The 20,960-nt window shown below is 40.4% G+C and overlaps 3 protein-coding genes across 3 annotated transcripts in view; 2 read left to right on the plus strand and 1 right to left on the minus strand.

Moving 5' to 3' along the window:
* LOC308265016 (olfactory receptor 2G6-like) overlaps nt 1–20,960 on the plus strand; it is a gene marked incomplete at both ends in the record, with an annotated part of 658,093 nt that overhangs the window by 17,960 nt on the left and 619,173 nt on the right. The gene's annotated exons all lie outside the window — the stretch shown is intronic.
* Nucleotides 7,518–8,453, minus strand: LOC308265515 (olfactory receptor 1f45-like; the record flags this gene model as incomplete). Its single annotated transcript, XM_080699313.1, has 1 exon — nt 7,518–8,453. The coding sequence occupies one exon, from the start codon at nt 8,451–8,453 to the stop codon at nt 7,518–7,520; it is 936 nt and encodes a 311-aa protein (XP_080555439.1).
* LOC308265517 (olfactory receptor 14A16-like) lies at nt 20,001–20,933 on the plus strand (the record flags this gene model as incomplete). The annotated part of the gene is made up of 1 exon (XM_080699315.1): nt 20,001–20,933. One exon carries the CDS (start codon nt 20,001–20,003, stop codon nt 20,931–20,933), a length of 933 nt encoding a protein of 310 aa, XP_080555441.1.

Raw genomic sequence — 20,960 nt, forward strand, 5'->3', positions numbered from 1 at the left:
CAGAGAAATAAAAAATGTAAACACAAGGGACAGAGAAAAAAAGACTAGAAGAACAACCAGAGACCAGAAATCAAGCCCGCAATGCAGCAGCGGGGCCGCGCCGGCACCATCTTCCCTCACAGCACCAGGATCCAGAGGGAAAAGGTAAGCAAGGAGCTGAAGTGAGCAGCTGCAGATCATTCGGGTGTAATTCAGCAGTTCTTTCAGCGCAAAGAACGTCTAAAACTCCTAGTGGCCAAGCTCATCACGCCTTCCAGGGACTCAGAACAGAGTTCAAAACCAGAAAAGAAATATGCCAGCATCACAGCCGAGGGCATGTCAGTGGCGCCATATTGCCAGCAGCTTCAGCCTCATGGCCGAGGGCGTGGCAGCGGCGCCATATTGCCAGCAGCGCCAGCCTCACAGCCAAGGGCGTGGCAGTGGCACCATATTGCCAGCAGTGACAGCGAGTTCACCGCACCCTCCACAGCTCCTGATCAACACACACAATAACCGTGAGTGAAATTATGGCCCCTAAAGGAGAAATCCCTGTACTGCACACCCAGGGACTTTGATAATCCCCCTGGGTCTGAGATTTTGCAGTTCAACCCAGTGAAGGAGTAGTGGTGGCAGAGATACCACACATTAGTCGCAGCTCCCTGTGGGAAAACGCCCAGCCCGGCACCCCCACGGTCTCATGGAGCCTCGATTAACTCCCTGGGTCTGAGACTTTGCAATACAACCCAGTAAAGGAGTAGTGGCAGCTGAGATTACCACAGACTCGAGATACAGAGTACCCTAAGTGAAGTCATAGTGATGCAGGGAAGGCACAAAATTCTGAAATCATGGGAAAGAGGAACAACAATAGAGCAATGAATGCTCACAACCCCATATTATCAGAACCTGATAACACAGAAATGCAGAGATCTACAGAAGATCAAATCAGGAATATAACTGTAGAAATAATACAGGACTTTTGAAAATAATTTAGAGTCTAAAAGACATAAAGGATGCAATCATTGAAGTAAAGGCCTCAATTCAAAGTATAAACAATTGATTAGACAACATGGAGAACAGAATCTTGCTCTTAGAAGATGATCATTCCAAAAATGAACACATAGTTTCTAATCTAGAAAAAAATATCCGACAGCAGGAATCTGATATTGAAGAAATATGGGCCCATTTTAAGAGAGCTAACCTAAGAATAATTGGAATAGAGGAGGGAAAAGAAAGTGAAACCAAAGGGATCAACAATCTCTTCAAGGAAGTAATAGCAGAAAATTTTCCAGACATAGAGCAAGAGGTCGATACGCAGGTCCAGGAAACTTATAGAACTCCCTTTAGACAGGATCTGAGAAGAGGATCCCCATGCCACATAATTGTTAAAATGACCAATGTGGAAGCCAAGCAGAGAATCTTAAAGGCAACAAAAGCAAAGGGCCAAGTGACATTCAGAGGCAAACCAATTAGAATAAATCCAGACTTCCCAAACCAAGTCATGAAAGCTAGAAGGGCGTGGAGTAACATATTCCAAACTCTGAAAGAAAACAACTTCCAGCCAAAAATTTCCTACCCAGCACAGCTATCTATCAAATTAAATGGGGAAATAAGAAGCTTCCATGACAAACAGAAACTGAAGGAATTTATATCTTCAAAACCAGCGCTAAAGAAAATACTCAAAGAGATTAACTACAAAGAAGAAATAGGTAATACACACTAGAACCAGAGAAAAAAGATTTTTTATCCAGCAGACAACTAAGCAAAGAAGAATATATTCATGTGTTTATTGGTTAAAATCTTTGGAGATTCATTTTTATTTCAGTCTTTTACCTATTTCTAAATTGTATTTCTAAATTGTATTGTTTGCTTTTATTGTTGCTAATTTTTAGGATTTCTATTTGGAATATTAATATACCTTCAGATAGAGCATTTGGAAATATTTTATCCCATTCTATCAGTAACTTTTAACTCTGTTTACATTGTCTTTGGATGTACAATTGTTTTTATTTTTTAGGAAGTTTGTTTATTCTTTTGTTGCCTGTACCTTTGAAATCATATCCAAGAAATCACTGCCAGTTTCAATGTTGTGAAGTGTTATGACCCAGATTTTCTTCTAAAAGTTTATATTCTTAAGATTTACATTTAGCGGCCGGGCGTGGTGGCGCACGCTTGTAATCCCCGTGCTTGGGAGGCAGAGACAGGAGGATCGCGCAGGTTCGAAGCCAGCCGCGCGCGCTGGCTTAGGAGACCCTGTTTCCAAAATGAAAATGTAAAAAAATAGGTCTGGGAGTGTAGCCCGGAGGTACAAGGGCTTCCAGGAACCCCAGTACCACCAAAAAAAAAAAAAAAAAAGATTTACATTTAGGTCTTTTACCTATTTTGAGTTAATATTTGTATATGGTATTAGGTAAGGGTCTAATTTTATTCTTTTTCATGTAATTATTATTTTTCAACAATATTTAGTGAAAAAATTATTATTTTCTTCACCAAATGTTCTTGGAAACTTTGTTAAAAATAACTTGACCATATATGGAAGAATTTATTTCTAGGCTTTTTATTTTACTCCACTGGTTTATATATCTGCCTGTATAGCAGTACTACACTGTTTCAATTATTATAGTTCTATAAGGTTTGAAATCAGAAAATGTACATCTTCTAGCCTTGTTCTTTTTAAAAATTGTTTTGGGTATTTAGAGTTCATATTTCATATTAGGATAGATTTTTTCTGAAAAAAAAAGTATGATAGTTTTACCTTAAAAAAAAAAAAGAAAAAAATATCCTCTGGTAAGAAAGAAAGCAAAAATAAATACTGAAATCTTATCTCTAAGTGATCAAAAGTATGACATCAGACAAATGAATCTGTTATCTGAGATTATGATTGTTAAATTTGGATAAATTGCTATAATATTAGATGTCAACCACTAAGCCAAGCATGGGAAGGAGGGATGGGGAGGGAATGGTGTGGGGATTGGGTAGGGGCTAACTGGGCAATGTGTGCATGTATGTCTACACAATATTTTATCCCATTATGATGTATGAATACAGTGCACCAATAAAAAATTAAATATATATATAAAATAATAATAAATAAATAAATAAAATAAAAATTACTTGTAACTCTAAAAAAAGAAAGCAAAAAGAAATATTGAAATCTTATCTCTAAGTGATCAACAGTTTGATATCAGACAAATGAATCTGTTATGTGAGATTATCTTTGTTAATTTTGGATAAATTGCTATTATATTAGATGTCAACCACTAAGCCAAGCATGAGAAGGAGGGAGGGAGAGGGAATGGTGTGGGGTAGGGACTAACTGGGTGATGTGTGCACATATGTCTCCATAAGTTTTTTTTTTATCCCATTATGATGTATGAATACAGTGCACCATAAGAAATAAAAATAAAATAAATAAATAAGATTTTAATGGCAAACAACAACAACAAAATACCAACATCACTCTTCACAGACCTAGAAAAATCAGTCACAAATTTCATATGGAGAAATAATAGGTCCAGAAAAGCCAAAACAATTTTCCTGGATTGGCACAAAAACAGAAACAATGGAAATAATAGAAAATACAGAAACAAATCCACATACTTATAGCCAATTTATTTTCAACAAAGGTGCCAAACACATATGTGAGAGAAAAGACAGCCCTTTTAACAAACGGTGTTGAGAAAACTGGCTAACTACCTGTGGAAAAATGGAATTAAATTCTTATTTGTCATTCTGCACCGGAACCAACTCAAGATGGATCAAAGACCTTGAAATTAGAACAAAGACTTTGAAGCTACTAGAGGAAAGAATAGGGCCAACACTCCAACATAAAGGCACAGACAGAAACTTCCTCAAATGAGACCCTCAAAGTTCAGGAAATTAAGACAAGAACTAATACATGTGATGACATTAAGCTTAATAGTTTCTTCTAATCAGAGGAAGCCATCAAAAGTCTAAAGAGAAAGCCTACAGAATGGGAGATCTTTGTCAGCTAGCCCTCTGATAGAGGACTAATATCTAGAATATACAAAGAACTTAAAAACGTTAGACTAATAAAGACAAATAATGTAATCAGAAGTAGGGCAATTAAACTAAATAGACATTTCACAAAAGAAGAGATACAAATGGCCAATATATGCATGAAAAAAAAAGTTCAACAGCATTAGCAATTAGGGAGATGCAAATCAAAATTACACTGAAATCCTATCTAACCCCAGTCAGTATGGCAATCATCAAGAAGATAACAAAACAATAAATGCCCATGAGGATGTGGGGAAATTGGAACTCTCCTGTACTGTTGGTGGAATTACAAATTAGTTCAAACACTTTGCAGAACAGTGTGAAGATTTCTCAGAAAATTGAGAATGAATCCACCATATAACTCAGCTATACCACTCCTGGGTATCTTTCCAAAGGAACTGAAATCAGAGAATCACAATAATATATGCATTTCCATGTTCATAGCAGCCTAATTCACAATAATCAAAATAGGGAACCAACCTAGCCATCCATCAACAGATGAATAAATCACAAAATTGTGGGATATACACAAAATGGAATTCTACTCCACAATCCAGAAGAAAAAAAAATAAGCGGGGCCTTGTGGCACACGCTTATAATCCCAGTAGTTGGGAGGTTTAGACAGGAAGATCACAGTTTCTAGGACAGCATCAGGAACTTAGTAGTGAAACTTTCATCTACCTAGCAAGATCCTATTTCAAAATAAAAATAAAATAGTTATGAGAGTGAAGCTAGGAGGTAGAATGCCTCTGGGTTCTGCACGAATACCACATAAAAATGTATAACAGATAGCCAGGCATGGTGGCGCACGCTTGTAATCCCCATGCTTGGGAGGAGGAGACAGAAGGATTGAACAGGTTCAAAGCCAGCCACGCCGGCTTAAGAGACCCTGTTTCCAAATTTTAAAAAAGTATAAAAATAGGTCTGGGAGTGTAGCCCGGAGGTAGAAGGGTTTCCAGGAACCCCAGTACCACCACCAAAAAAAAAAAAAAAAAAAAAAAAAGAATAACATAATGTCATTTGCAAAAATAGATGGACTTGGAGAACATTGTGTTAAGTGAGATTAGCCAGTCACAGGAAGCAAAGGGTCACATGTTTTCTCTAATATGTAAAACCTAGGGAATAATCGGAATACCAGAGGGCCTTCATATAATGAAAAAGAAACTTCAGTGGAGCCAGGAAAGTAGACTAGGGGGAAAGGAAGGGGAGAAGAGGAATCAATAAAGGGATTTCATTATGCACATATATGGGAATACCAATGTCAATCCAACACCCTGTATAAGGAAGGGGTGAAGAATGATTATGTATTCTCAAAGTTACAACAGTCAATGATTTATTATTCACAGTACCAAAGTATATTGAGTGCCCATCCCTGTCAGAGTCATTGAAGGTAAAAGAGAAACAAAAGAAAGAAAAACTCAAACTTCTCATCAGTCCTTTCTAAATTACATTTATTATTTTATAAACAAAAATAGGTGAGATTGAGTAGTGTAACACAGTGTACAATCTTTTACACTTTTGGTGGGGTTGCAAATTAGTACAGCAGCTATGGAGATTGGTGTGGAGATTCTTCAGAAAACTGGAACTAAGTCCACCATATGATCCAGCTATACCACTCCTGGCTATCTTTCCAAAGAGACTGAAGTCAGAATATTATAGTAATACATGCACATCTATGTTTATAGCAAAACAATTCATATTAGTCAAATTATGGGACCATCTAGGTTTATAGCAATAGATAAATAGATTACAAAATTATGGGATATACATACAATGAAATTCTACTCAGCAAAAAAAGATCAAAATTAGGTCATTTGCATGAAAAATGAATGATCTAGAGAACATTATGTTAAGTAAGATTAGACAGTCACAGAGATATGAAGAATTATATGTTTTCTCTCATAGGAGGAAGCTAAAGAGTAATTGGGATACAAGAGGGACTTTAGAAAATGGAAGAGAAACCCCAGTGGAGCAAGGAAGGGTCTAGGGGAGGGTGAAAGGCAGAGAGATAAAATTAATGAAGAAACATTTCCATGAACATTACTTACACATATTAGAATACCAGAGCTAATCTCAGTATAATGTATGGGGAAGGGGAAGAGTGAGAAGGAAGTGGGGGAAACTCACCAGCATGATACTGTTAAGGTCACACCAGCATGTGTGTCTCTGTCACTAACAACCACATTATGATGTGAGACTATAATGCACCAATAAAAGTATAAAAATCTTTAGATTAATCTCTAGTATATGTTATAGACTTGAGTCAAGTTTCACAGGACAATTACACAGCAATTTTCTAAAAACTAAAAAAATGTTATGGACAAAGATATGTCAGATATATCCAACACACTTTTAAAAGATACACAAATATCATGAAATTCATTTATAAACTGAACTATTTTGGGGTCTATAGGTAAATCATGTGATCAATTTCTTACACATTGAAAAGATAGATGCCAAATTTAATACGTACTGCTAACCACTCTCCACTTCAAAATACACACACACACACACACACACACACACACACACACACACACACATATATATATATATATATATATATATATATATATATATATATATATCCAAATTACAGCATCTCAAAAACTATTTTTTTTTTGGTGGTACTGGTGTTCCTGGAAGCCCTTCTAGCTCCGGGCTACACTGCCAGACCTATTACGCCAGTGTAGCTGGCTTCGAACCTGCGCGATCCTCCTGTCTCAGCCTCCCAAGTGCGGGGATTACAAGCGTGCACCACCACGCCCGGCTCTGAAAAACTATTTAACACTGAAAATTTTCTTTTTTTTATCAATTCAGAGTGTGTTTATTTTTTAAACAAATTTTTTATTGAACATAAATGGTATATGTTTAAACTATATTTGGTGCCCTCTCCCCCCACCCCCTCTTTTTCTTCCCCCCTCCCACCAATGGTTGTCCAGGTTAACCATGTCATATTCATAATTTTACACATATTCAGATGTAGACCCTCATTAATTAAGCTCAGCCTTCCTCCTCTCCTATCTTTCCTTTGAAAATTTTCTTTTAATTGTAAACAAAGTTGGATGCTTACTATGTTTTTTGAAATATGCATTTGAATTTTTAAAAAATTTATCATTGCACTGTAATTGTACATGACAGTGAGATTCAAAGTGATACACTCATACACTCAGTGCATAGAATTTTTGACCAATGCAATCCAACCAACAAAATGTGAGTCATGAAAATTGGGAATATACTGGCAAATTTTGAGATGCAATAAGCTATGTAATATATTTATGTAATGCAATATATTTATGTTTGTATCATCAGATAATTAGGAAATCCAGATAAACCAGCAAAAGCACAAGATCAAAACTAATGTTCAATAAATAGTATCATTCATTTTTCCATGAATGTTATCATGTATTTTAGACATATTCAGTGGAATACATTTTTACACATGTATAGTAAAGAAGCCATAGGTCCGCATTTAGTCACGAAATGAGGTGAACCAGTAAGTTTCCATACCTCTGCACATTTCATAAAAATAGTTTCCTTTGAATGGTTTTCCTAAGTGCTCCTCTCAGATGACTATTCCGCAGACTATAAATAAAAGGGTTTAACAAAGGAGTGACGATTGTGTACATCACAGCGGCTGCTTTATCTCGTTCAGCTACATGGGAAGTGGAAGGACATAAATAAACCCCAATGATGGTACCAAAAAACAAGAGGACTACAGAGATGTGAGAGGAACAGGTAGAGAACGCCTTCCACTTCCCTGTGGTCGATGGCATTCTGACAATAGTAGAACCAATAAGTATGTAGGAAACTAAAATACAGGTAAAGCTCACAGCCACCACCAGTCCTCCTTCAATAAAGATAAATATCTCATTGACATAGGTATCTGAGCAGGACAACTTTAGCAGTGGACCAATGTCACAGAAGAACTGAGGAATTTTGTTATCCTCACAGAAGGATAACTGAACCAAGAGGATGGTGTGTATCTGTGCACTCAAAGCTGCAAATACCCAAGAGCTGGCCACCAGACAAGTGCAGACTTTGGGAGTCATGATGGTTAAATAAGACAAAGGAAGGCAGATGGCCACAAAACGGTCATAGGACATAACAGGAAGGAGTAATGTCTCTAACCCTGAAAAGCAGATAAACAAATACATTTGCATCATGCAGTTATTGAAGGAGATAGTAGAACTTCCTGTCTGGATGTCAACAAGCATTTTGGGAAGAGTAGTGGAAGATAAACAGACATCAATCAAGGATAAATTACTAAGGAAAAGATACATGGGGGAATGAAAGCACACATTTGAGATGATTGTTAGGATGATCAGTAGATTTCCAATCATGGTGGTCAGATAAATACAGAGAAGCAGAGAAAATAGGAGTGTCTGTTGAGCTGGCTCATCAGACAAACTCCCTAGGATGAACTCCAAGATGGCAGTTTGGTTCAGTCTCTTCATGGATTCTAACATGTGTATGGAACTCTTGTACATGCAGAAGCAGGAAGCTCAGCTCTGATAATTCATCAAAAAGCTCTGCTTAGCTTTCTCTTCCTGAAAATAGCATGAGTAAAATTTAATTAGAGATAAAATGTGGTTAAATTTCCTTATCCCTAAGTTGGTATAAAAACAATTTTCCTTATTTTTTTTACCTCTGAGCTATACTCCCAGACCTATTTTATACTTTATTTGGAAACAGGGTCTCACTAAGTGGCTGCAAGCCTCACTCAGTAGCTGAGGCTGCCTTTGAACCTGTGCGATGCTCCTGTCTCAGCCTCCCAAGCTCTGGGATTACAAGTGTGCGCCACCATGCAGTAAATATTTTGTCACCAAAAGTAAGCTATCATGTACATTGTCTACTTTATTTCCCACTCGGGAATCTTGAAAAGCTTATTTTCTACATTTGCAAGTTAAGAAATTCGTATTTGTAATATTTAAAAGGCTATATGGTCATACAAATTTGTGAAGCTGGTATTTGAAAATAGGTTTCTTGACTTGAATTTTTTTTTCAGTTTTTAAGGTTTTAAAATTTGTCATGTAAATGTTGACTATAAAAGAAGTAAACTTTCTTGCTTTTGTATTTATATCACAGGTAAGAGCTTTGACCTCCTTTTCATTGGGCTTTGACTTTACCATCTCTGAAAGACTTGTTTCACATTATTTTGAATGTTTGGCTCAGTACATTTTACTTTTATCAGATCAATTAATTGAGGATAATCTAATTATTTTTGATATATTTCTTTCATTAAAATAGGGTCTATGTCATATGTGTCCTTTCATCCCAGTTTCTTGCCATGATATTGCCTCAAATAGCAAACGAATTCAAATTCAGATAGTGAAATGAAATGACAAATAGATGATTTAAAAATTAGAATAAAATATGTCATAAAACTATGACCAACACAGCATCTAGAAAGATTGGAGATTACCTATTTATTATTTTTATTTATTATTTATTATTTTCATATAACAAAAAATCTGAATAGTTTTCATCCACTTAAGGGCTATTTACATTAAAGGATAGGTAAGTGACTTGTAAGAAGTAACTGGAGAAATATATTCATCTCTCTGTGGGGCTTCCCCAAACATAGTCAACTGTAAGGTTTTACTGGAACATGTGTGACCTTCTAAAGAAGATAAAGTATTCATTATTGTGTAGGTGGGAGTATTTTAAAAGATAGAGTCAAACTCCCATACATTTGAGAACAAAATTTTAATTATAGAAAACTCAAAGAATATTAAGTGGAAATAGTTCTCAAGACATCTATAGAAGCAATTATAATTTCTGACTTAAATCCAAATTAAATCGGTTGGGTGTGGAGGCACATTCTTGTAATCCCAGTGCTTGGGAGGCTGAGACAGGAGGATCACACAGGTTCAAAGGCAGCCTCAGCTACTGAGTGAGGCTCGCAGCAACTTAGTGAGACCCTTTATCCAAATGAAATATAAAATAGGTCTGGGAGTATAGCCCAGAGGTAGAAATGCCCCTGGGTTCCACTGCCAATACCCCCCCCACACACAAACACAAATCCAACTTAAATGAAATGAGATATTCTCAGTACAAGCCCTCAGACTGGCTTGCCCCTCCTCAGATATCACAGTCAATCACTGAGAGAGTCAGTACATGTGCGTTCATTGCTGAGGATCATGTCTGTAAAACATAGCAAGTAACAAACCCACAATATAACTTTACTGTATGTATCGATTCATAGTTGTGTTGAACAATATAAAAATTTTCAAAAGTTGAGGTCTTTTAAATCCACATCTCAAATTATAATTGTGTGGATGCTTTATGGCTGGGAGAAACATGAAATCAAAAGCCAGCTTGTGCTATTAAAGGAGCACATATACTCAGATATGTGCAATAACACATGTATCTAAGTGTTTCTGCTACAAATTTTTCTTCATTTCCAAAAGTCAAGCTGTTGGAAGAGGTTTCACCTTAACATCCACTTAGAAAAGTGAACTATAATTCATATCTATAACCTTAAAATGTTATAAGTATAAATACAACCAATACCATTTGTAAAACATGTGCATGATAGCCAGGCATGCTGGCGCACGCTTGTAATCCTCGCGCTTGGGAGGCGGAGACAGGAGGATCGCGCAGGTTGGAAGCCAGCCGTGCTGGCTTAAGAGACCCTGTTTCCAAATAAAAAAATATAAAATAGGCCTAGAAGTGTAGCCCGGAGTTAGAAGGGCTTCCAGGAACCCCAGTACCACCAAAACATAAAAAATAAAAAAATAAAACATATGCATGATAAACATCTAATTGGAATCAACCACTTTGAGAACTAGAATCTATTAATCCTATGAATCCTAAGAGATCTACAGACACAGATTATATAGCTCATAAACAGCAAGTGAAGGGGAAGTGTTCATAAACATACAATAACTTACCTGAATTGTTATTTTATTCTTTGAAATTATTTACTGCCTTCACTTTGGATTCATATCAGCCACAGACAGGCTCAGTGGATTCACCAGTCTGTCTTTTGTAGCAGGGACACAGGTTGTACACTTGGAATGGAGGCTGAAGCACAAGAGAATAGCTAGATGACTTGGAATGAAGGAGGTAGGTAAGGAAACAGTCTTTTACCATCTCTTGGTGGCCTCCAGGCATAACTTGTTAAGTTTCTCATGAGAAATTAATACTAGCGGTTATTTAGTCTCAGGAGCATGCACCGGGAGCTTTTCTCTAGAGAAGAATGAAGATGTGTAAGCATAGCCCTTCTTTTTGTGATCATCTCAGTAAAATATCAAGTACGAAGTGATAGTAATATGATCAGATGGTCAGTGATTTAGATGATCAAAGATTTAATTGATACAGAGATTTAATTGATCCTCTACCAGAAAATGCATTTCCTCCATTCAAATTAAGAAGTGCTGTTTACCTTTCTGTGTGTAAGTCCCACAGCACATTCATCCATAGCTCCCAATGCCCTTTGTAAAACCACTACTTTTGTCTCTGCTCGGGTAAACATTGAGCTAAAAATCTCTTTAATTATATAGGCTGATCATACCAGGGCTTTACAGAGTGTGGAAAAGCAGATAATCCTCCTGTGAAATATATGCACTCTTCTTTGAGGATTAACATTATGAATATTGCTGTGAACTTTGTTAATATAGTAGACAATCACTGGACCTGAGGGCTTCATGCACATGGGCAGTCACTTTCTTCCCTACTTACCTCACTTATGTGGAGCTCATGCATAGTCTCAACCACCAAGGATTATTTCCAGATTTCAACTGTGTCATTATTGCCATTTTCATTTTTTAAACACATATTTCTTAAGTGTGTAATGAGGACTTCAATGTCTTTATGGGCTTCCTTATTATTTTATATTTTATTTTACCTATTTTCAATATGGAGGGTAAAATTCTCATTATTATTTTATGTCACCAAGTATTAATGACTCTGTCCAGGATATATTTAAAACTGATGAAAGCTGGGCGTGGTGGCGCACGCTTGTAATCCCTGTGCTTGGGAGGCAGAGACAGGAGGATCACTCAGGTTCGAAGCCAGATGCTCTGGCTTAAGAGACCCTGTTTCCAAATATAAAAAAGTATAAAATAGGTCTGGGGGGTGTAGCCTGGAGGGAGAAGGGCTTCCAGGAACCCCAGTACCACCACTAAATAAATAAATAAATAAATAAATAAATAAATAAATAAATCTGATGGTAATTTTTAAAAATATTGTTGATATACATAGACTTATCCACTAAATATTTGGCTTTTAAAAATCCATGTGTTTTTATATCTCTACCTGTTCTTAGTACATAAGTTCTTTTTACTTTTTTTAATTTTAAAAATTGTTTTATTGGTGCATTGTAGTGATACATCTTAATGAGTACAAGATGGTAGAGGCACACATGCACACGTCACCCAGTTAGCCCTTACCCAAATCTTGCTCCATTCCCTCCCCTCCCACACTACTTTTCATGTTTGGCTTAGTGATTGACTTTGAAACCTTTGTGAATGTACATCATGTACATTAGGAAGTTTTCCTCTTCCCTCCTCACATCCCCTTCAGTTAGGTGGCCTTATTTGCTCATCTATAGTTTTTTCTTCTTTGTCTAGACTTCCTCCTATGACCCATTTTCTCCCTAGCTTCCACATATTAGGGAGAACATCTGATATTTTACTTTTTGTGACTGACTAATTAATCTCACTTAGCATAATGTTCTCCAGTTCCATCCATTTCCCTGTAAATGTCATAATTTTGTTCTGCTTTATGGCTGAGTAAATTTTAATTGTGTATATATCCCATAGGTTCATAAGATTTTGCTTTCCAGTTTGAATTCTTCTCTGATCTTTTATAAAAATCAATTTTCGTGACTTTAAGTAAGTCATGAAATATACATGCAAATAAAATTATATATGTATGAGGACCACTGCAATTTTCTTTTCATTTTCACATATTTTAAACCTTACAAAATACTTATGAAATACAAAAATTTCCAGGTATTTCTAGATAAAAAGGAAGCATGCGGAACTGCGCGTAGCACGCCAGACCTCTGGAGAAACCGGGCCCAGTAAGACGTTGGGTTCTGGGCGGGGGTTGCGTGGGGCACACCAGGTGGGGCCCGGGTCGCGGGACTCCGGCCCCGGGCCGGAAAACATGTAGCACGCCAGACCCCTGGAGAAACCGGGCCCAGTACCCTGGGTTCCGGGCAGGGGTTGCGCGGAGCATGCCAGCTGGGGCCTGGGTCGCGGGACCCTGGGCCCCAGGTGGAGTAGTGCGGATCACTCTGGACCCATGGGGCAACCGACCGGGTTACAGTGCTACTGAGTGAGTGCCTGATCCCACTACCTCCTCAAACCACATATACTGTCTTCTCTTATTTAAAAAAAAAAAGGAACAGAAAAATAAAAGAAAATTATCGGAGAGGAGGTAAGAAAGCCGTTATGGATGCCAGGACACTGGAGATGCAGACAAAACTTATCTAAATGCACTGGAACTTATGGAAAAATTCCCCGTGAAGGATGACTGCTATTTCTCTATATTATTAAGAATCTCAGACATCACCTGTAAGGAGAGAGTTTAGCGGAGACCAAGGAAAAAGGCGGTGTTGAAAGAGGTCTCCATGATGGTGGTGGAGACTTGTATTCAGGAGAAGCAGAAACCGGATCCTACCAACCTTATTTTTTTGGAGAAATTATACCAAATGTCGAATGCTACCATAATGCATGCTTAGGAACACTGGACAGCATTCAGAGTGGAAAAAGAGCCTGGGAAGGATTTGAAATGGTGGAGGCAGTGGCAATGGCAGTGGCCAGTACTCAGGGGAGGCCGACATCTGATACATTACACCTGGAACCTTTGAAATAATAACCACAGAGACAGTGATCAGAACCTGCTGAAGGGTTAGGCGGGCGCCGGGGCCAGTGGCCGATATCGGAGCTTGCTGTGAGGCAAGGCCACTACTGAGGCCTCCATGGCCGGGATTGGAGCCTACCAAGGGGTTAGACCAGTGCTGGGGCCAGCGAGGCCGGCACTGGAGCCTGCCATGAGGCAAGGCTGGTACTGGGGCCTCCGAGGTCGGGTCCAGAGTCTGCTGAGGGGTTGGGCCGGTGCTGGGGCCAGCAAGGCCAGCATCGGAGCCTACCATGAGGAAAGGCTGGTTCTGGGGCCTCCGAGGCCAGGATAAGAACTGCCGAGGGGTTAGGCCGGTGCTGGGGCCAGCGAGGCCGGCACTGGAGCCTGCCATGAGGCAAGGCCGGTACTGGGGCCTCCGAGGCCGGGATTGGAGCCTGCCGAGGGGTTAGACCAGAGCTGGGGCCAGTGAGGCCGGCATCGGAGCCTGCCGTGAGGCAGGGCCAGTGCTGGGGCCTCCGAGGCCAGGATCGGAGCCTGCCTTGAGACAAGGCTGGTACTGGGGCCTCCGAGACTAGGATAAGAGCCTGCTGAGGGGTTAGGCCGGTGCTGGGGCCAGCGAGGCAGGCATCGGAGCCTGCCGTGAGGCAAGGCCGGTGCTGGAGCCTCTGAGGCCAGGATAGGAGCCTGCCTTGAGGCAAGGCCGGTACTGGGGTCTCCGAGGCCGGGATAAGAGCCTGCCAAGGGGTTAGGCCGGTGCTGGGGCCAGCGAGGCCGGCATCGGAGCCTGCCATGAGGCATGGCCAGTGCTGGGGCATCCAAGGCCGGGAATGGAGCCTGCTGAGGGGTTAGGCCGGTGCTGGGGCCAGCGATGCCGGCATCGGAGCCTGCCGTGAGGCAAGGCCGGTACTGGGGCCTCCAAGGCCAGGATAAGAGCCTGCCAAGGGGTTAGGCCGGTGCTGGGGCCAGCGATGCCGGCATCGGAGCCTGCCGTGAGGCAAGGCCGGTACTGGGGCCTTCGAGGCCAGGAAAAGAGCTTGCCAAGGGGTTAGGCTGGTGCTGGGGCCAGTGAAGCCGGCATCGGAGCCTGCTGTGAGGCATGGCCGGTGCTGGGGCCTCCGAGGCCAGGATCGGAGCCTGCCGAGGGGTTAGTCCGGTGCTGGGGCCAGCAAGGCTGGCATCGGAGCCTGCCATGAGGCAAGGCCGGTACTGGGGCTTCCGAGGCCAGGATAAGAGCCTGCCGAGGGGTTAGGCCGGTGCTGGGGCCAGCGAGACAGGCACCGGAGCCTGCCATGAGGAAAGGCCGGTACTGGGGCCTCCGAGGCCGGGATTGGAGCCTGCCGAGGGGTTAGGCCGGAGCTGGGGCCAGTGAGGCCGGCATAGGAGCCTGCTGTGAGGCAAGGCCGGTGCTGAGGCCTCCGAGGCCGGGATCAGAGCCTACCTTGAGGCAAGGCCGGTACTGGGGCCTCCGAGGCCGGGATAAGAGCCTGCCGAGGGGTTAGACTGGTGCTGGGGCCAGCGAGGCTGGCATCGGAGCCTGCCATGAGGCAAGGCTGGTACTGGGGCCTCCGAGGCCGGGATAACAGCCTGCTGAAGGGTTAGACCGGTGCTGGGGCCAGCGAGGCCAGCATCGGAGCCTGCTGTGAGGCGAGGCCAGCATCGGAGCCTGCCATGAGGCATGGCCAGTGCTGGGGCCTCCTAGGCCGGGAGTGGAACCTGCCGAGGGGTTAGGCCGGTGCTGGGGCCAACGAGGCTGGCATTGGAGCCTGCCGTGAGGCTAGGCCAGTGCTGGGGCCTCCAAGGCTGGGATTGGAATCCTGCCAAGGGGTTAGGCCAGTGCAGAGGCCAATGGCCAGCATCGGAGCCTGCCGTGAGGCAAGGTCACTCCTGCGGCCTCCAAGGCCGAGACCGAAGCCAGCTGAGGGGTTAGGCCGGTGTAGGGGCCAGCGAGACCAGAACTGGGGCCTCCCATGAGGCAAGGCTGCTGCTTGAGCCAGCGAGGTCTGGATCAGTCCACTGAGTAGCCAGGCCACTACTGGGGCCGTCAAGAGTGGGATCGGTACTTGCAACGCAGCATGCACAGAGAAATATCGCAGAAAATATAAATCAGACGCTTCTCTTAATCAGCAATAACTAGGAGGAAAGGGGCAACAGGAAGAGGTTGAGCTATAGAAAGGGCCCTATAGTGAAGCAACTAATGTGACCAATCAGAGGGAATGTAATAGTGGAGGATGGAGCCTCTTTAAAAGGCAGGAGGTACATAAACAAATGTATCAAAGTTAATCACCAAAGAAGCGTGGGATGGAGGGAGGGGGAGGGAATGGGATGGGGGCTGGAGGAGGGCTAATTGGATGATGTGTGCTTGTATATCCTCTCAAGTCTTGTACTCCAATGTGATTGATATATGACTACAATGCACCAATTTAAAAAATAAATTAATTAATTTAAAAAAATAAAAATAAAAGATATATAATTTTTAAAATGCAAAAAAGGGAAGCACGCAAAACTAAAATAATATTCAATATTCACCAAAGGTAGATTAAAAACTACAGTATGGAGCCAGGTGTGGGGGTGCGTGCTTGTAATCCCAGCATTCAGGAGGCTGAGATAGGAGGACTGCAGTTCGTGGAAAGCCTCAGCTACTTAGAGAGGCCCTCTGCAACTGAGTGAGACCCTGTTTCAAAATAAAGAACAAAAAATAGGGTTGGGGGTGTAGCTCAGAGATAGAATGCCCTTGAGTTCCATTCCCAGTACCACTAAAAAATAATTTCAAAGAAAAAAAAATACAGCATGGAAATTGGTTCATTTCAGAGGTATGGGGGGAGGGGGTCCTGGGGTGGAATCAAGGGATCTTCTACATCTGGAATACACTCCCTGACCTGTTTTATTTTTTATTTGGAAACAAGGTCTTGCTAAGTTGCTGACAGCCTCACTAAATTGCTGAGGCTGACTTCAAACCTGCAACTGTCCTGTTTCAGCCTCCCAAATAGTGGTATTAGAAGCATGAACCATCATGCCTGGCTCAAATTGGTTTTAATTACAGAGGAAAAAAAAAAAAAATATATATATATATATATATATATATATATATATATATATATATATATATATATATTTGTGGTACTGGAGTTCCTGGAAACCTTCTACCTCCAGGCTACATTCCCAGACCTATTTTATATTTTTATTTGGAAACAGAGTCTCCTAAGCCAGCACGGCTGGCTTCAAACAAGAGCGATCCTCCTGTCTCCGTCTCCCAAGCGCGGGGATTACAAGTGTGTGCACCACACCCAACAGAATCTACTATATTTTTGCCATCAATTAAATTAAACAGAATTTCATCTTCATCAAATTCAGTACTAATTCTCAGTAACATTTGTTAATCATTTCTCAATAGATTTATCTCCAAAGTGTGCAACAAATGTTACATGTTGTGTTGAAAAATGAAATAAGAAAAGTTCATTTATTATCCACAAGTGTTTCTGTTTGTCAGTAAAATATAGTATATGTAAAATAAATAATTTTTAAAAATAGAGAAAGGAATGATTTTATATTATCATGATTATATGACAGAAAGCTAAATAATGTTTAAAAGCTGTACAATAATTCAATAATTGGTTCTAAGAATAGCTATATTAATAAAACAGTTGTGTTCTTTATATACTTAGGCAATTTTAAAATCCAGTGAAAACATATTTATAATAGATTAATATATTATTAGTTAACCTTTTGAAAAATTAACAAAATTTTACAGTGAGATTATGGGAAAATACAAATTTAAAATACTTTAGAGTGAAAGAAAAGATGGGGTCTTGATAGAAATCAAATGCTGTATTTGATCTTTTTGATTGTATGATCCAAAACATAGTATGGGAGAAAAAAAATTCTGTTTTAATTAAGATCCCAGAGCCAGAAATCATAAAGAAAAACATTAGTATATTTGATTTAAATAAAACTTTATGGGAAAAATATCAACACACACACAAAATCAAAACAAAAAGCTGTTTTGGTATATACTTTATATTCAAGAAGCATGAGAACTTTAAGGCCTAAATTTCCTAATACATAGAAATCTTACCCAAAGCAATACAAATCCATAAAAACAGGGGAAAGTTTTTGTTTGTTTGTTTTTGTTTGTTTTCTGTGGTGGTTTTTTTTTTGTGTGTGTGTGTGTTTGTATGGTACTGGGGTTCCTGGAAACCTACACTCCCAGACCTATTTTTTATATTTTTATTTGGAAACAGGATCTCCTAAGCTAGCGAGGCTGACTTCGAACCTGCGCAATCCTCCTGTCTTCACCTCCCAAGTGCAGGATTACAAGCATGCACCACCACACCCCGCAATTTGAAAAATAAATATTAGGACAAGTGGTACATATGCTCTTTAAAACTGGATCAGCATGACTGATATTAATATGTGCATAATGAAATAATATTTCTCCTCTCCTATTGTTGAAGAGTCAAGAGCTGGAAGCATCTATCTTTTGAGATTTCCTGCATCACTGGCAATATATGAGGTATCTCCTGCAAAGTCCTTCTCCTTCTAAGGACATAATTGTGGTTAATTTGGCTCTATCCCTGGGGCTTTCACTCTTTCAACTTAAAAATCACTTTAAGACAGAGAGGAGGTGTGGGCTGAAGTCCAGGTTCTTGGTATCCTCCCTCAGGGAAAGACTGTATATAGACCCTTCCACAGCTGCACAAATCCAGTGATGTTGACACCATCCTTTCTCAGAGCCTATTTCTGCCTCCTCCTTCTCTTCATGTGCCTCATCAGATGTAAGTCACTTCTGCAAATGTCCTTTTTATTTGTGTCTTTAAATTGTGTGTAAAAGGTCTGCTTTGAAGCCCAGAAGAGGCACCATGAGTAGAGTGGACAGAGTGTGGTATTTGTCTCTCCACACATAGTAGACTCTAGTCTAGGACAATCTGTAACATATTTTAAAATAATAAGAGTAGAAAGATTCTCAGCACGTAGAATTGACTTATGTTAAGGAAGAAGCTAAATGCTAATGCTGTTTATTCTGATTTGATCATTATACATACATAGAACTGTACCCTATAAATATATACAAACATTATATGTCAATTAATAAACACAGGTCATAGATTTTATTTAACTCTAGTTAATGAAGGAACTGGCAAGATATCACAAATGGTTCAGAGAAGAAGTCAGAATACCAGCACAGAGGCAAGGAAAGAGGATAAAATTTACAAATAGATGTAAATGAAACTGTCTGTAGGACAACAGTCAACTGCACCATGTAGGAATTTAAATAATTTCTACTTCTATGGACAAGAATAATTTGCATTATTAGCAATATTCTAAAACTTCCAGAATTGTAAAAAAAATAAAATAAAATAAATTGCAGTTAGGCAGGGCATTCAGTATTTTTTTTTCTTTTTTGCTGTTTTTTGTCCATTTTCAATGTCTTTGTCTTTTTCCTGACTTTCCCGTAATGAAGGAATATTGAATCATCACAGGAAACAGCACTTATCAAAGACCTTCTTGTTCTCAAATTATCTTGGGTATTTTGTATGCATTATTCAGTTGAATCAGGTCAGGTTAAAAAAATCTATACTGTAAATTGAGTGAACTGATATTTATACAACTTAGTCAGGATTCTGATGCTAATAAATGTCTCTGCTAAAATTTAAAAAATCTCTGCCTTTTTTCATCATATTTTATTTTATTTATTTATTTATTTATTGGTGGTAATGGGGTTCCTGGAAGCCCTTCCACCTCCGGGCTACACTCCCAGACCTATTTTATATCTTTTATTTGGAAACAGGGTCTCTTAAGCCAGCACAGCTGGCTTTGAACCTGTGCGATCCTCCTGTCTCCGCCTCCCAAGCGCAGGGATTACAAGCGTGCACCACCATGCCCGGCTTTTCATCATATTTTAATGTAAGGCATTTGAATCAGATATGGAGCATAGACCTTACTGTAGATTTAGTGGCAAGTTGGGTGGTTTGCACCAGGCTGATATCCTTCTTCAGTTGTGTACACAGCACGGATGCTGTGATTGAAAGAGCTCACTGGAGGCTGCCTGTGTTAGTCTCTGTGATCACAAATGTTCTGATGCATACACGTGTGGGTGAGAGAAGGGGAAATTAAGAAAACAACATTAAGATCTTTTGATTGAGTTTCAGGTTGCTTTTTATTTTTAGAGTAAATGATTAAACATCAGAGGTATGGACAACCTCACCTCTGGGAGCACATTCTTCCTGGCCAGGTTCTCTGATGTGCAGGACATGCAGATCTTACATGCCACCATTTTTCTGATGCTTTACCTGGCAGCCCTACTTGGGAATCTCCTCATCATCACACTCACCACCAAGGACCACCGGCTGCATACCCCCATGTACTTCTTCCTGAAGAACTTATCTTTTCTGGATCTGTGCCTCATTTCCATCACCGTCCCCAAATCCATTACAAACTCTCTGACAAATCGAAACACCATTTCATTCCTTGGCTGTGTCTCCCAGGTTTTCTTCTTCTTCCTCCTGGCCACTACGGAGGTTGCTCTACTCACAGTCATGTCCTATGACCGCTATGTTGCCATCTGCCACCCACTCAGATACGAGCTCATCATGAGCCATGAAGGCTGTGTGCAGATGGTGGTCTCCTCATGGGTCAGCGGAGGTCTCAATGCAGTCCTGCACACTGTGGCTACCTTTTCTGTGCCCCTGTGTGGCTCTCTAGATGTCCACCAGTTCTTCTGTGATGTCCCACAGCTCCTCTCTCTTGCCTGTTCTTACAATGTGGGAGAACTGGTTGTCATTGGACTCAGCCTGGTGCTGGACTTTGGCTGTTTTGTGTTCATTGATATCTCTTACATCCGTATATTCTGCACTGTGCTAAAGATGCCCTCCAGAGAAGGCAAGTCTAAAGCTTTCTCTACATGTCTGCCTCACCTCATTGTTGTGACTCTCTTCCTCTCTTCTGGGTTTTTTGCCTATTTACGACCCCTGCCTAAGTCTCTGTCAAAGACGGATTTGTTTGTCTCAGTATTCTATACTGTGGTGCCCCCCACCCTGAATCCCCTTATCTACAGTCTTAGAAATAAGGACATGAAGGTAGCACTGAGGAATCTGCGAATGGGCAGATGTCACCTTTCAAATTAGAAGTCAGTTGCATACACATCCTGATCT

The sequence above is a fragment of the Muscardinus avellanarius genome (genome assembly GCF_963383645.1).
Source record: "Muscardinus avellanarius genome assembly, chromosome: 7".
Taxonomy (NCBI): domain Eukaryota; kingdom Metazoa; phylum Chordata; class Mammalia; order Rodentia; family Gliridae; genus Muscardinus; species Muscardinus avellanarius.